At 34.0% G+C, this 17,689-nt stretch overlaps 1 protein-coding gene across 5 annotated transcripts in view; it reads left to right on the top strand.

The window, feature by feature from the left end:
- LOC136842716 (uncharacterized) overlaps positions 1 to 16,153 on the top strand; it is a 276,871-nt gene extending 260,718 nt beyond the window's left edge. For all 5 annotated transcript variants that reach the window (XM_067110425.1, XM_067110427.1, XM_067110424.1 and 2 more), the window contains one exon: positions 5,922 to 16,153. In XM_067110425.1, coding sequence (XP_066966526.1) covers positions 5,922 to 6,333 — 412 coding nt within the window. In that variant the 3' untranslated portion in view covers positions 6,334 to 16,153. The remainder of the gene's footprint in view (positions 1 to 5,921) is intronic.
- Positions 16,154 to 17,689: the final 1,536 nt, after the last annotated feature.

Here is a 17,689-nt window from a genome sequence, read left to right as displayed (position 1 = left end):
TATATCAGCTACCTTGCCACACTGCACAGTGACCGAGACTGTAGTTTCACTTTAATAGAAAGGTTATCGACTGTTCTCGGTTTATTTTTTACGAACTCCTCAGTCTTTGTGTGTCTGAATACGTACAAAGTTTGTACATTTGTACATACATGTACGTATTGAACCAAAGGTAAATGTAGTACATACAATTTTTTGTGTATGTATGTACTGTACATTCCTTCTTATGTTAATGCAGAAATTCATACATAAATGCATGCTCACTGGTACATATTTTTGTGTTCTGCATTACTTATATATATTTTTGAAAGTTGCCAGCATAGATGTAGTCGGAGAGCACATTTTTACTGTAAAGTATGTTTATTTCTGCTAAATCGAGTAGAGCAAAATAGTTTTGAAATGAGTACATTTTTGAAAGTAGCCGATGAAGTGATGAACTGCACAGATATTTTGTTGCTGACTATGTTATGGTGGCCATGAAGGACTGCATATTGCATTGTTTACCATCAACAGCCATATTCTTTTCTAGGAAAGGATTGAACCCCATCTTATCACTGGGGAATAATGGGGTTCAATCTTTCTATGAACATTGTTCATGGTGGGATTCTTTTACCAGCTGTAGACGGCAAAAATAGATTCCTTTTCTATCCCTGTATGCAAAAAAATGGTTAGGATCGTGTTGTGAACAAAAACTGTACTATTTTTTTTATAATTTTTTCTTGTTCAAGAATAAACGTGAGGTATATTTTAACGTTGGAGGAAAACTTGAAAGAATATAATGCATTGACGTAGTTTTTATGAATGAGAAAACAAATAATTCAGCAGTCGGAGAAATTTCATTTTTTACCTGTTTGTAAATTTTGCCCTTGACTGTAGATTAGGTAAGATTGATTGATTGACTTGTATTTTAAGTGTTCCCACAAGAATTATGAAATTAGTCCATTTTTCCCAAAAATTCGCCATATGTATTTAGGTTTGCAGATAAACATTAAATTTATAAATAACAATACTTAGTTTTAACTATTCACAGAAGGAGCTCTCTCTCTCTCTCTCTCTCTCTCTCTCTCTCTCTCTCTCTCTCTCTCTCTCTCTCTCTCTCTCTCTCTCTCTGTAACTAAAAGTGTCATTTAAACATTCTTCCTATGGCTCTTAGAAAACGTACCTTTATGTTGTAGTTAATTCTCTCACTACTGATAGCTCCGCAGCTGTAATTTCTCCTAGCTCTTGAGGTATCCTCCAGGCCCTCTTTCTGTTTCCTTCAGTGTATTACTCTGTGTGGATGCCTGCAATTGACTAGTGTTTTGATGTTATATCTCACTAAAGGTGAAATTCTCTCTCTCTCTCTCTCTCTCTCTCTCTCTCTCTCTCTCTCTCTCTCTCTCTCTCTCTCTCTCTCTCTCTCCCCATTTCCTTCAGTTCTCAAAACTATAGAAGTATTGTGAGATTTTTAAGTCAAAGAAAAAACTAGTTAACTTTCCCATGACTGTGCTTGAACCGCATTCCTTACAAGTAGTTGCCTTTACTGGAGTTCAAGACTCGACGCAGCAAAGCTTCATTTTACCACTTTAATTGAAATGTTGTAAGTTTCTTTTCCCTGAAATTTTTTCCATACTGCTTACTTGCGGTTTGTTTAGGCTACTCCACAACAACGACTGATTCTTTTCCTTGACGACCCATTGGTTGTCGTTTTTCCTCCTGAAATATCCAGGCTCAGGAAATGATTCTGTGGAGCTATCCAAAATTAGATTTGTTTTCAGTGGTTACAGAAGTCTGTTGACCCGCCATTCATCAGAAGGAAAACGTTGTCAGTTCAAACGTGACAGTCTTCTGACGGTATCTAGCCTTGGAAACTCGTTCTGAGGTTTTTCTTACTTAAAAGTGGATTTCTTCTGGAGATTAACTGTCTTGGGAACTTTCTTATATTTTCACTTTCTCTAATGATGAACTCTTCAGATCACTGTTAATCTTGGAACTTTTTTCTTAGTCTTATAGTTGACAAGAAAGTACTATTCCTCTGACAAACTAGTCGAGAAACCTCTCCTGAAATTTCACGTTCTTTAGCTGCCAGACTGCATATGTCAGCACTTCTTTGTTCTTTATCAAAACTACTACTAAATGCACAGTTTCTCCTTTTACTCTCCACTGCTACAGGAAGAAAAAATAAACATAATGCCAGACTTATCTGGAAACTTTATTGTATGCTTGGAAATTGTTGAACAAAACAAAAATCTCATTGGATTTTTATCACCAGGCAAGCAGTGCCAAAATCTCAAGCCTAGAGAAATTGTAACCAAAGAAGGAAAGATCCATTGTACATTCATAATGATGTGTTTTCAATAAATCCTGTTCAGTGAGTATAATCAGAGACTCGATGTGGAAATGTACCTGACACATTAAGTTATGACAATTTAAAACAATTTCCTTTGCAGCCAATTCATATTCTACAATCATTGGTCAAGAAAACCGGCAATTTCATTCGGTATAAATGGCAGGCAATGCAACAACTCAGATTACTTCATATAACTTGGGCATGTGCCTCGGTAGAGGTGGGTGCGTTTGGTCCAGCAAGGACCCTCGCTTGAGCACGACTCTAGCCTCAGATGCTGTAAGTAACGCCACTTGTTTGGTTGTTTGGGACTAACGCGCAAAGGTGGTGTGTTAAGCTTTATATCGATTTCTGCTATTAAGCTCGAGAGAGAGATCGAAGTGCATAGAAGTGTTTTCAGTAACGTTGTAATGCATAATATATATTCATATTTACACTACAGAGCACTATGGGTAACCGGTGCCAGTGTTGCCAACCCAGTGCAGTGGCTGGGTGTCGAGTATCAAAAGGCAATTTCAGACATATTAAGGAATTTTTGAACATGAAGAAAGATTATTGATCAATGAAATATAGCCAAATTTTATTAAATCTATATTACTGCCTGGTGTGTAAATCATCCTGGTCACCTCTGATGTTTTCACCCATTGCAGGAACAGTGTTCTTGGTAAGGACAGAATTTCCAATCATGTGTATCATTTACTTCGTTTTCACCTTCACTGTAATTTACTTTAATCCAGTCCACAACCATAAAGTTGGCAGCACTGCAAAGGGGGTTTCCGTGTGTTGCTTAAGATACTGCTGAGCTGAAACAGAGAAAAGGCAGTTTAATAATGTTGAATCTTTCAAAAGAAAGATGAAGACTTTAAAAGACTGTTCCACTGAAGGGAGATTTGGCCTTATGTGTGTTATAGTTACAGTAATTTAGTTGGAGTACTGGTGTTCATTCCACTCATAATAATTTCACGTCACATTTTCACTTTCATGTAGTACGTGTAATGGATTGTAGATACAGTACCTGGTTTCTGTAGGATGGTTTTGGTGTCTTGTGTGTTGATTAAGGAAGTCTGTATTCTGTGTTATGCTAAGTTTCATTTTTACCGAATGGCATGGAAGTTATCGTATATTTAAGGAGAAAAAATATGATTGTTCAGAGTTCGCACTTCCACAGTAACGACATCATGGTGCAGGAATCTCTCTCTCTCTCTCTCTCTCTCTCTCTCTCTCTCTCTCTCTCTCTCTCTCTCTCTCTCTCTCTCTCTCTCTCTCTCTCTCTCTCCACTAAAACCTTTTCTTCGTCATTTCGAAATTTTATCAAGGAAACTTAACATCTGCTCTTGTAAACACTGTCGTGTACCTCTCTCTCTCTCTCTCTCTCTCTCTCTCTCTCTCTCTCTCTCTCTCTCTCTCTCTCTCGCTGCTATATTTCAATGCCTATTCCTTCTACTGAGCACGGAGTGCAAAAAATACACGTATCATCCTAATGATTTCAGTGCAGCATGACGTCACTGAAGTGGAAAGGCTAGTGTTATATACTGGTATCGCTTTGATGTATTAGGAACACTTGTACATCCTAAGGTAGATATTTCATACGTGGAATTTCCTTCATTTTTTCATTCAGTGGCTTATGTTTTCTTCACAAAGAAACGATCAAGGGGTTAGAAAACAGTGTGATATCCTTTTGGAACAGTGCATATGTTTTCACAGATGTGGTAGCTGGTATAGAAGAATAAACCAAAATTGGCACTTATGTTTTTTCATAACTCTGTCTCTTGCAGTCTAGGTATGTTTTTGAGATCTGTTGTGATCTAGGTATGTTCCTTTTGTTTATATATATATATATATATATATATATATATATATATATATATATATATATATATATATATATATATATATATATATATATATATATATATATATATATATATATATATATATATATATATATATATATATATATATATATATATATATATATATATATATATATATATATATATATATATATATATATATATATATATATATATATATATATATATATATATATATATATATATATATATATATATATATATATATAAATACATGCATACACATACATGTATACACACATATAATATATACTGTATATATATATATGTGTGTTGTGTGTATACATATATACATGCAAGTGTGTTTAGTATAATGGAAACCAATTTACAGATGTTTATCGAAGTTTATTGATGTCTGATTGTATTAAGTTCCTGGAAGTATTTTTAGGCTTTATTCAATGTTATTCACTTAGAATCTTGAACAGTAATAGCAAAAAGGATTTAGAAATACTGGTAATCGGACTGTAAAAGAAATGTGACAAACAGGAACTACACTTTTCTGAGGATTTTTTGTTTTGATAAATGTCGCAAATTATTTTAAAACTGAAATATGTTCATAGAACTTCTAGACCATGGTTCTTGACCTATGTTCCCATGAGTATCCTAGTTAACCAGTCCTACTCCCTTCCCCACCCCCTCTCTAGTTTAAGCTCTTCCGTCTTGAATCCATCAGTCTAAAACAGAATAGTGGTGTGGTTACAAGTTAAACTTAATGTTATATATTAAAAAATTCTACATCGGATACAGCTAAGTAGCTCAGATGACTACGTTGCAAATAATGATTAATAACATTCTCTCTCTCTCTCTCTCTCTCTCTCTCTCTCTCTCTCTCTCTCTCTCTCTCTCTCTCTCTCTCTCTCTCTCGGGAACTCCAGGTTGAGGATCCCATGTTTAGACAAAGAATATAGAATCAGAATCACTGGTGAGAAATTAAAACTTCATGAACTTACTGAATTTTACCTTCAGGGTTAAGTTAGTACGGAATTCATTATTTACATGAGGTTTCATGTTTGGTTTTATTTTTTACACGAGAGCCGAGAAAAAAACTAGTTTTTTATCCAGGATTTTATTCTGCCACTTAAAAAATGGGGGTTCCACATTTTGAAAATCATGGTTGAAAAGTTTAATATCTGATATTTCTTCCAAAATTTAATTGATCTTGATTTCTGTTTTGTGAAAGGGATATTTTCAGAATTTTGTGGCCCATTCTTTCAGGGTTTAACAAGTCAAGAGTATCTTTGATGACATGTACTTAAAGGTAAGGCCTCCTTTACAAAAGATTAATTAACTGCAAATATTTATGCTTAACTAATGACAAATCTCGTCATTCATGTTTTCAACAATTTAAAAATTTTTTTAGCAATTTTATTATTTTTGTGGAATGGTTCATCTCTCCAAAAGCTCGCAGCAGTAGATTGTAAGTTCATTTTAGTTTCCATGAGCTTCAATAAGTAAATAAAGTATTCCAGTTCTTTATAAGCACCAGTTATTAACCAAAGCTTATTTCAGGTCCCCATAATAGCCAGTTATTAACTAAAACCATTTCAGGTTCCCATAAGCATCAGCTATTAACTAGAGCTTATTTTAATTCTTCATGAGTCAGTTATTAACTAAAGCATATTACAGTTCCCCATGAGCTCCTCTTATTAACTAAGGCTTCAGTAGTCTTCATCAAAAGAATTTAAAATATAGAAGCTGATCAGTTAACTTGTTATTCCTTCCAGGTATCCTGTGGATGAAAATACCTGTGGCTCTGGAAATATCACTGAAGATGATGAAGATGATGATGGGCTCAGCGAACCAGAATGCATACCCGACGAGGCTGTACGGGAACAGTACATGTTTATGGGGAACCTGTATACCCTAACACACATACGTACCGATGCTGACAAAACCGAGCCAAAGGTCGACATCGAGATCCCACCCAAACCGGATAAAGTTGTCGAAGATGGGTACAAATTCAATGGCTCTGCAATATCAGAGGATAATGTTGCTAGTCAAGAGAGTGAGGTTGTCCACAAGGACAGTAATTCCGACAAGCAAGGCTCAAGGCCTGTCTCAAGGTCTTCCACATCTCCGAGACCAGCTTCCTTGATTCTTAGGTCAGTTTTCCCCGTTGAGACCACACCTGAATGACACCTTTCATGTAGGTGCTCAGGACTGGCGTTTCTGTGTTCCAACATGCCATTGAGAAGGACCTCTTGTGGAATGGCCACTGGCCTAAACGTTCCTTATCCAAGGAGTGTCCTAGCACTTGTGGTCCCTTTGCCAAATATAACTCAATTGTGGTGCAATATATATATTATACTGTCATTAGTGTCAGTTAGTGCTAATACTTCAATTTTATATTGATAACTGTACTGTTTAACAAAGGGGAAAACGTTGCTGTTTGCACATGGTCTGTTTTAAGGAGACCATGTTGTGCTTTTGTTCGGGTGAAGAAATCTGGAGATAAAACTTTTCTAATAACAGTACTTCTAGATGCCCATTGACAAGTGATTTTTTTAGATGTTACTGTCAGCTGCTAGATTATTCAGCAGAGATCTAGACTTCAAATATAAAAAATTTTTAACTTGATGCAGAAACTTAAGACAGTGAAGCTCAAAATGTGTTTGTGATTGTTTTTCCCGCAAAGGTAACTTATGACTTTATAAGTTTGAATTTTGGCCAACACAAAACAAGGACTGGAGTGTCCACAATAGCCAGTTATGGTAAAATGATCATAACCTGGAATCATTCATTGACTTGCACACACAAAAACCAAAACAATCACAGTGTCGGATCCTAAGAGTTTAGGAGTCACAGTATTTAAGGATGTGTCGGTTATTGCTTTAGGTTCACCTCAGGAGAAAATGAGAAAATCATTTTCCCAAAAGGTGGTACTGTACCAGGAATTGGCTTTGCTGCCACTTAAACTTCTGTCTTTCAAAACCGATCAGATATGATCCATTTTCTGGTTTGGTTTTTTCCTCTGCAAAATTGGTTTTAGGTATTCAAATATTTTGACATAGTTCTAAGAAATTACTGTTCTAACCCATAGATTTGATGGTGGAAAATTCATTTGTTATATAGGTATGCATCCCTCATTTTCCTCTTGAAATATGCTTATCATAACACATCTTGCCAATGCCCTTGTGCCAAATATATAAGGAAATAGTTATATTGATTTTCCATAAATTCATAGTTGTCCTAGGAACCTAGGAACCATTTGCAGTATGATATTCAATGTTATTTGAAAAACAAGAAACAATTTTCTGTATAAATATAAGTAAATGATGAATTCAGATCTTTTGTTAAAAGTTGAATATTTTGTATGGTACGCAGTGATGACATACCGATCTAAATAATGCTTAGTTTGTATGTAATAATATATAAAAAACAATGAAAAAGTCGTGTACTATATAAAAGGAAGAAAAATGCAGTTTACTCAAGTAATTAATTCTAAATGTAAGTGAAATTGCAATCTCCCTGCAAGTGTGATGGGATATTTTTTTTTTGTTTCTCTGTGGTAACACAAAACCCTCACAGTAATTAAAGCATGTGTATTTTAGTTTATCATTGCAGATGGAACTTATAGCTGAAATGTTGGATTGTCTGAACTAGAAATATTATAAAAAATTTCTAGATCCATGAATTTGTGATTGGTGCACTTTACAGTAATAGGTTTAATGTTAGAATTGTCTCATTTGTCTTCAGTTTTCAGTTTTTTCTTGTGTGCACATTACTTTTTTTTTACCTTATTTAAAACTCTGGATGCAGTATCTCTTATCGTGACTGAATTTACTTAAGATCCTCATGAAGTTTCAAAAAGGCCCTTAGACCATATTTGAAAATTTATTAGGTAATGGAGTGCAAACACTTGTTTAAAGGTACATCCCATAATTTGTAGAATTTTACAAGTTACCAAAATTATCTCTCATGTTCTGATGATTTTTGTTGTGATTTGGATGGTTTTCACACTCATTTCCATGACATGGCTCACTTTTCATGTTAGCCTCCCTTTTCCCAATACAGCCAGAAGGGAGCCTGAGAAATTGGGTGTTTCAAGACAAGAAATCCATAGCAACTTAAAATGTCTGACAGGAGTATTTTAGTGATTATGCTGGAGAAGGCCTAATCTGACCAAGATACATCATAACCTTATCTCACTTATAATAGAGCGGCCTATTCTAGCTGGATTAAGGGTTTGTTCTCAGGACATCCCTGATAGTATCATGAATTTACTCATTGACTTAATTAGCACGTTTAGATTGTCCAGGTCATGTAGCTTGTCTATCCAAGCCTAGGCTATGTAGAAACTCTATCAAGGTGAAAGCACAGTATATCGATCCTCACCACACTTGCCACTGTACTCACAGTGGGTACAACAATTGTGTGTTCATTATATTGTCAGTCTAATCCATGGCCATATAATCTAGCCTAGCTTGAATTGTGCCCAGCAAGCTCTTTATAATTTCAGTTGTCATTTTATAAATTTTTTCTTCATGGTTTGCAAATGTCAAGTTGAAATAAAATAAAAAAAATTGTGTTCTTGTAAAGATTTAATAGTCACTTCAGTTTCATTGAAAGTGACTAACAATTCACAAATAACATTTACAAAAAGAGCACTCGATAGAGAGAGTATCTCCCAGGGATAATCACCAGTGAATAAATGAACTTGAACCAGTGATTATATGAATCACAGTTTAAATCTTTTGAGCTCATACTAGATAAAAATTGGTAAAGTTTATTAGCCAGCTATCACCAGTATAATCTTAACATGGAAGGGATGCCAGTTAAGCTATGAATACCTCATCTTTTCATATAGATAGAGTGATGTCCATTGGAAGAAATCATCTTGATACAATATTTTCCAAATGTTACACATCTTGAGAAGATTGCCGAATGAGTACAGTATATCTGGCAAGTTTCATCAAATTTTATTTCCCTTTCATGAGAATTTTGCCAGTGCACGCATGGATAAAAAGCATGCCCTCCTAATTGTTTATGTAAAAGAACAAGTAGCCTGGTCAAAGAACAATCTTGGAGTAATTCCAATCTACTTTAGCCAGTGAGAAATATCCAAAAATTGGTGAAAGGTTTATACAAAAGAGTATAATACTGCATTGTGATAAGTCTTGGAATTGTAAGCCTGTCTTTTGATGAATCATTTTCTCAGTGACATGCATTGACTTGGTAAATAGAAAACCCTTCTTCATTGTCAGAAATATGAAAAAACTGTTGTAACGTTAAGACTGAATCAGTACTATTATTCAAAACGTTATGACTTGATACATTCATGTTGAATCCCAGTGGATGTTTATTGTAGTTTGTGAGATATTTGTTTAGCAATGACTTGTATGCCATAATTATGATGAAAAGTGTTAGGAAGGAAAGGTAAACATTTGAGTGTTGAAACCCAGAACAATTAAATTATCTGGTATACAGTGAATATTTGTAGAAAGAAGATTTATTTTTTAGGCAAGGCTAACGATAAGAATTCACATGCATATGGATTCTATAAGTTTAGTAATTTTTCAAATGCTGTTGCCAATAGAGCATAGTTCAGGAGAAAACAAGAAAACAAAAGGGGAAAGAACTAACAAGGCTTAGCCTGTGAGCAAGGTGGATTGGGATTTTTATACAAAAACTGTCTCATTTCTAGCATTATCACCATGCCACTTCATAAAGTTGTGCGGTTAGCTTAGCCTGTGCCTACAAAGCTGCTCCTGGCATTTGTGATATAAGGAAAATACATCTAGATTCTGACTTAACTAATGAAGTTTCAGGAGGTAAAGATCATTTGAGTCCAAGTTTATGGTGCATGATACTTCAGGTGTTGCTGTAGTTGCTTTTTGTTCTCTCTCTCTCTCTCTCTCTCTCTCTCTCTCTCTCTCTCTCTCTCTCTCTCTCTCTCTCTCTCTCTCTCTCTCTCTCTCTCTCTCTCTCTCTCTCTCTCTCTCTCTCTCTCTCTCTCATATATTTCCATGGCATGGGGCATCAGCTGGTGTGAGGTACAGTACTGTACTTGAATTCCATTCATTTATAGTTAACATTAATATACCTCCAGAGTGTGGGATTCTTTGCTGCCTTGTACAGTATGTCCTGAATCATTATGTCCAACTCTTTTTAAGAAGGGAAGTTGGTCATCACATAAGAAGTAATCAACTCCATAGCTATAAAACAGTTGATTCCCTAACTACCTTCATAAAGTTATTCTCAAAGCAGATATTTTGGTTATAGATTCAGCATTAATTACTTCAATTGAACATTGACTCATTCTGACTTCAGCTTCTTGTTAATATACAAGTTTATTAGCTACATTCATTTTTGTGTGAACTCTGACAAGGATACTGTAGAAACTCTGACCAGGATACTGTAGAATTTTGGCACTTTTGATGTATAAAGATTTGAGGTCATGCGAACTTATTTGTTGGGTTAATATTTTCTGATGGGAATTTAGGAAAAATGTACTCCAGAAAAGACGATTATAATGGAAAGGATGTTAGCACATGATCCTGATGCTGCAAATTTGTCATTTCCTGGATATTAGATGTAGTTTAATTTCCATTCCTTTTTGTAGTAAAAATGAAACTAAATTCTTCAGAATGGTGCAAAGACATATTTTTTAACTATTTCTGTAGAACTTTTCTTACAGATGGGGATAAGATTATATTCCTAACTTGTAGCCCTAAAATATAGTTGGATGAAATTATGCAAGTCAAGTTTCCAAATTTCACAGCAGGTGTACTGCTAGTGTCAACACAGTTCAGTGGCGCAAAGATTTTCTTCCTATTACCCGATTTTTTTTTTTTTAATAATATATCAGTTTTAATAGGATCATGCAAATTTACAGTTGCTTCATACAAAGGAAGAGTGCCTGGGATACATGCTAAGATGGGCAACACAGACTGGCTGCTGTGGTTCTCAGTATTTTTTCAAATATCATGCTCATTATTATCCCATACCTTCATTTCAGTATCAAATCAAACTTCAATTTTAATGTTTTAACTGAAATTTGAATGTATTTATTTTGCATTTGATCATCAACATCATAATCATTGTGCAGTATTGCTCAGCAAAGGAATGAACAGAATTATGGGCCTCCTCTTAATAATACAGTGGCTTCTGAGAACCTCAGATGAAGAGAATCCACTTTCACAGATTTTGGAAGTTCAGGTCACTGAATTTTTTATTTTTTACAGAAAATAGCATTTGAAATATGGCATGTGTACACTATAGTATATAAGAAAGCATGCAGGTTCTGAAATACAATATTACATTATGTGCCATTTTATTTCAGTACTGTATTGATTTTGACATCAGTATATAAGTGTAATTTTTACCTTAAGATTTGCAGCCTGTTCCAAAACTGGTGGGTCTTTCAATAAACACAAGTCAGTCCAAGAAATTATATTAATGACAAATATTGTTAAATATTTCTGTCAGGAGTTTATTATACCTCTACTTAAGGAGTTTTTTTAGTGAGTTTTTAGTGACTTTTTTTTTTATATTTGCAGGCATTCTTTGTATTGAAAAGAAAATGAAGAATATGAAAGGCATATTACTCTGTAAAGGCTATTTGACTATATTGAATTACTTGGGTTGTGTTTGTTAAAAATCAACAAAACGGTTGTTGAATCCAGTACATTGGTTGTCTTGTAGTAGTAGTCATGTAATTTCAGTGGATTTTTTGTTCCATTCACCATGTGCTTGTAAAATAAAAGTATAGGTCTGGCCATGCTGCTTTAAAGATCATTCCGTATTATAACTTTCTAGTCAGATGCCATATTATTCAGTTTTATGTTCATCTTGTTCTGATAATGTAATCTTGGAGGTCAGTTTCATTGTGTCGGCCCTACTCTTGTAAAGATCAGGTCTTTTTATAGGTCATACCAATGAAGCTGGCATATGTTTTTGATTTAATGATTATAGTAAAATGATGTCCATGCCATTTAATGTCTGTTGGCTAGAAACTGACTGCATTAACCCACATCAATTACTCGGCCTTTCATGGGATTTCCTGTTCTGAGCACTGAGCCACTCGAGTAGTTTTCTTCAAATACCCCAGGAATATAATGTTCTTCCTTGATTGGTAAAGGATTTTCCTTCCGGACATCACTAAGCACTTATTAGCTAAGAGTCATGGTGTCATTCTCAGTTTTCACATTTATTTATCTGATTGGGCAGGTGGCTTTAGGTGGGGAGAGGTGTGTGCTTCAAGTCAAAGGAAGAAATAAGCACCATCTATTATCTTGTGTTGTAACTTGCAGTAATTGTTGAATTTTTTATTTTCTAACTATCTTAAAATGCATAAATAAGTAGTGAAGTGGTACATTATGGATTGCAGTATTAGTTTTCATAGTTAGATTATTGAAGATATTATAAATTAAAGAGAAATTGGTAAAAATTATACACTGAAAATTTGCCCGAAACCTCAAATAGGCTTGTAAATGCATATTATTTAAATAGGATATGACAGAGTTATTAGTGTAATGTAAAAACAATGAATCCGACAGATAGACGGATTGCAGCAGGACTGACACCTCTCATGTTTCATGTAGTTGGTATACGCAAATCAACAAGCTGGTCTTGCATGGATATACTAGTTGTGAGATCAGTTTTACTAAAGGTCATCATATGAGCAAACTGGGTGCTGGCTTTGATAACTTTTAGTTTCCTTGTGGCAGTGCCCATGAACATGTTTTCTGGCACCTTTTAGCACTGTTCACTAATCTGCCACTATGATTGGCAATGATGTCACACATTTTTTGAGTGATGCTACATAAGCATGAACACACATTACACGTACTATAATTTTATCATCAGTATTGGTTTCTTGGTGCAAAAAAATGTCAGTAAACATGCCCATGTCACACTGCGTGAAATTTTGAAGCCTATATAATTTCCTCCCAAGTACAGAATATTCTTTGCAGTGGGAAACAGATACTTGGTACCCTATCGCATAAGGAGAGGAAGATGATGAAATATTTTATGATTTTACACATAATTCCTGTATGTTATAACTTAAAATTCTATAAGGAAAAGGTATTGATCTGCTATTATTATTATTTTTATTATTATTTCATGTGTAATAGGATGTCATTTTGAAGGTTACATATAAATATTAAGGCTGATTGGTGATTCCATTAATGTTTTTAATACAGAGGCTAGGTCAGATACATTACCGTGTCAAAACATATAATTTCGGTTTATAATAATAGCTTTACTTTCAAGTCTGTTATGACTCCTTCTAAAATAATTGGTTGCAGTTAATAGTCATGAAATTTATTTAATGCTCATTTTAGATTATAAGTTTGTGGTAATATCAAGTTACTATATGTATGTACTTTCATTGTAATTTATAGGTTACTGATAGGAAATTTGTTTTAAATGATTTGAGGTTGTAAGGTAATTTCAATTTATTGCACACTATGAAGTCAATTAAGTTTTAATAGCCTAAGTATTTTTTATTGTTATGAATATGTTTACAGAAATGAGAGTTTTATGTTCACTCTAATTTCAATGCATTGTACAAAAACTGTCTATTTTAATTCTTTATGGGCAACATTTATATTGGTACACTGGACACTAGTTGTACTGCAGTTTCTTCTATTAATTTAATTGCAATTTCATGTTTAATTTGTCATTTATTCAGTTCAGCATAGCATTTTTGTGTTGCTCATAGGTCACTCATTCTGATATAAGACTTATTTCCACTGCAAATTTCATCTCAGTGTATTCAACATAATTTTCTCTCTGTATAAACTTGCTCTAACTTGGTTTTCTCATAAATTGCATCAAAGGTATTTGTAAGATTATCATTGTTAGTGTTCTCACCAAAGCTTTTAAGTTGTCTCTTTAGATTGGCCTTAATTATAAGCAAGTTCTAGTTCTTACAAAGATGTGAAAAATTTATATTTTCAAGGTACCTAATTTCATATTCAATTTGTATTATTTCAACTTATTAAAAAGTATTTTTAGTGTTATTTTGTAGCAGAAAATTTGTTCATCGTAACTTCTGGTAGTGGTCAATGTAATTTTTGTTACATTTTCTTAAACTGTAACTTGAATTTTTTTTATCAAGGTTTTATATGATAATGAAATTTCCAGTTGTCAAGATACATACTTTATCATAGCTATCTATAATATTGAAATTTTGAATTGTCAGGATGATGATAACATAATCTTGGTCTTTTACCTAATTAAATCTAAGGCTTTCAAGTGTAATATCATAGTAATTTACTTTTCAGGTTTTCAAATTAAGTTCAATGACAATGACAAATTCTCAGTGTTCAGAATAAGTTTTAATTGTAATTTCACTCTCAGATTCTTGTAGTAATGCCAAATTGACTTTACTGAATAATTTGCTACTCAAGATACTGTATCTTAGAGACAAGTTTTTATGTCTAGACTCCTTTACCATCCACTTTAAAGGCCATTAATGTTCCCTGTTTATCCTGATGGCATGTAAATTGTAAAATGTTGTTGTAAACACAATAAATATGAATCATTATAGGGAGAAAATAAGCACATATTCCACCTGTATCCTAATTGGATGTATTTACATATCAGATATATTTTAACAATAAGGTCATTATATTCAATTTACAACTTAGTGACTAATTGGTTTAGAACATTTCATGAATTGTTGGATATAGCTTTAAGGGGAAAAGGTTACAAGAACCAGAGATTTCCTAAAAGGGGATAGAGGGCATATAAGGATTTGACATTGCTATATTAATTAATGGTAGATATACCTAGAAGACTTTAGCTAGACTAGTTCATTTGTTAGGAGTTGTAAGAAATAAAAAGAATTTTAAGAAGATTCTATCGTTGATTATTGGCAGAACTTTTAATAGGCAGTTATCTGTATCATAAACAATGTACAGTACATTTTTAATATGTTTTGCAAGATATTTAAAGACTCAAGATTATTAGATCTTTATATAAGCTGCTTGACGACCTCGACAACTTTCACTACTCGTAGAACACTTTTCTTGGGGCCTTAAACCTGTAGACAATTTCCCATGGGTTGTCTTCCTAAAAAGGCAAAAAGAATAAAAAATTGGGGATGTCATGGAAGAAAACAGTCACCATGTTATTTTTCTTTGCCTTTTTGGAGAGCCCTAACACCCTATTTGCCTTTTTCATTCCTATTTCAATAATTCATGGCCTTCTACTTTATATGGATATTTATCAACTGCATCTCATATGGATATTTACAAAAGGCATCTCAGTGACGTTACAAGGATATAAGTGGGTACAGCATTATTTTGAAGGTGATGGTACCCACGTGGTATTGTATTCTAGGCGAACTGCCTGAAGCAGTTCCAGCTCACAGGCCAGCACGAACTAAGAGCAGATACAGTATCCAAACAGTTCATCTTGCCAGTCATTTAAAATGTAGAATTGTCCCACAATTTGAAATATGTCAAGTATGTCAAGCATAAACCTCTCAAATTTCCTAACAAAAAGAAGTATATTGGAAGTATGTTATATTCCTTGGTATTTTGAGAATCATAGAAAAATTTTATATATATAAATATTTAAACAATATCACTGTGGCACTTTCGGCTGTTTGTATGCTTGACCAGTTGACAGAGAGACTTCAGATACTGTATAGCGGAATCACCCTTGAAGAAAAAATACAGATAGGATGTTGAAATAAAGATCATTTTAATGATTGTAGTAATTAGGCTGTAGGCGACAGTGGGAGCCAAGAAATTACGTACAAGGGAATTTAGTATTAAGCGACACTCTTTTCTCTCTCAATAAATAGATGATCCAAAATGAAAGTGGAATTCTGGATATGGTTGCCTGCTTAGACCTCTGTGGTATTTGTAGGTAAAATGACACTTTATTTGCTTATTTTGTATCTTATATGAATTGAAATTTATTAATGATTTTTGTAATGCAGTTTCACTTTATGATTTAAAGTTATGTAAGGATCATATGAAAATAAATTTCTATCTTATATGTAGTTTTGAAGTTCACCTTTTTTGCATCCTTATAGTTAGGGCAGATTAGCATAGCATACATAGTAAGCAGTGCCATCAGGACATTTCTGCCTCAAGAAGAGCAAGTTACTTGGGGCAATGAATGCACCATGTCCCAAAGTTGAGCTACAAATACAGAAGGATGATGAAACCTTTAGTTAAGAAAATGGCCACTGAATGACAAGAGAGGTTTTTTTCTTTTTTGGAAGACCATGATAATCACTACATAATGCTTACAGGATCCAGAAGATTCAGGCAGCAGCATCTTCACCACTCGGCATTAGTTGATAGCGACTGGGTGCTTTTGAGTTTCCAGCATCATTCCCTCTCCTGTTTTTGTAAAAATACATGGAATAGTGTTTAGCATTGGCATTTTAATTGTGTGTGAGATATGCTGTAAATAAAAAAAACATAAAATACTAATTGGAAAGAAGCCGAAAGTTATTCCAGTAGTGAGACCAAAGTGAAAGGGCTTAGCACACAGGATTGTGAATGAAGTAGTGTGACTGTCTGCCAGGACCTTAAGATGTACCACAAAGGAAGGGTTAGCTCTCATTGTGTTAGGAAGACCTGAAGGAAATTGAAGAAAAATATGCATTTAGTAGCTACAAGAAGTAGTGGTGGTTATAGAATGGTTAATTATGCAATGTAATGCATACTTAGTTTTAGAATCGTTAAGTATACTATGTAATGCATACTTGGTTGTAAAATGGTTAAGTACACTCTGTGACACATACTTAATCACTTGAGGGGAAATTGCTTTATGTGGAAATTTAGTTTGCAAGTTTAAATTATGTTGGGAACATCATAATTTTTTATGAACAGGAAGGCAGTAAGCGTACAGAAGAGCTCAAACCTGAGTAATGTATGTAGGTGAAATTTTAGTTTTTTTGTTTCATTTGTAGTTTGCAATATATTTTAATCATTAATAAACAACTGACAGGATGGACAATTTGATGCCTGTACCTACTTTAGGCTCAAGGAAACAAGAAATGGAATGGGTCATGCCCTAGAAAGAAGTGATAGACCAGCCTCTTGAAGTTTGGAGGATTGTTAGAATCAAGAACAATAAAAATAGAATAAATTGCCCAGACTGGTACTCAGTCATACCGACTTGTAAGTATGGAATGATCTTTCTTTGTCAAAGTTGCATCAGTTTCCATTCTGTCACTTTTAATATATTTCACTATATTTAATTTTTTTATTTTTTATAATTTTATTTGTTCAATTTTTATTTGTATTTTTTGTTGGTATTACCTGTGCTTTTTCTCTTTCCTATAGGAGAGAGTCTTCTGTGAAAGCTTGCTTGGCAAGTCAGTGGTGAGTTATTGGCGTGTGACATATGAATATGTTCATATGTTGATATTATTATTATTATTACCATTGTTATTTTTATGATGATGATGGATTGTCTGCAGCAATTCTGAATCCATCTTCTCTTTCAAGTAAAGGTGACAGGTCACTCCATGGTCCTCATGTCCGACAACACTACGGTGGTAGCTTGTCAACAAACA

This window comes from Macrobrachium rosenbergii, chromosome 10 (assembly GCF_040412425.1).
Source record: "Macrobrachium rosenbergii isolate ZJJX-2024 chromosome 10, ASM4041242v1, whole genome shotgun sequence".
Classification (NCBI taxonomy): Eukaryota; Metazoa; Arthropoda; class Malacostraca; order Decapoda; family Palaemonidae; genus Macrobrachium; species Macrobrachium rosenbergii.
The sequence above is the reverse complement of the archived record's forward strand: the minus strand, read 5'-3'. Positions and strand labels throughout refer to the sequence as shown.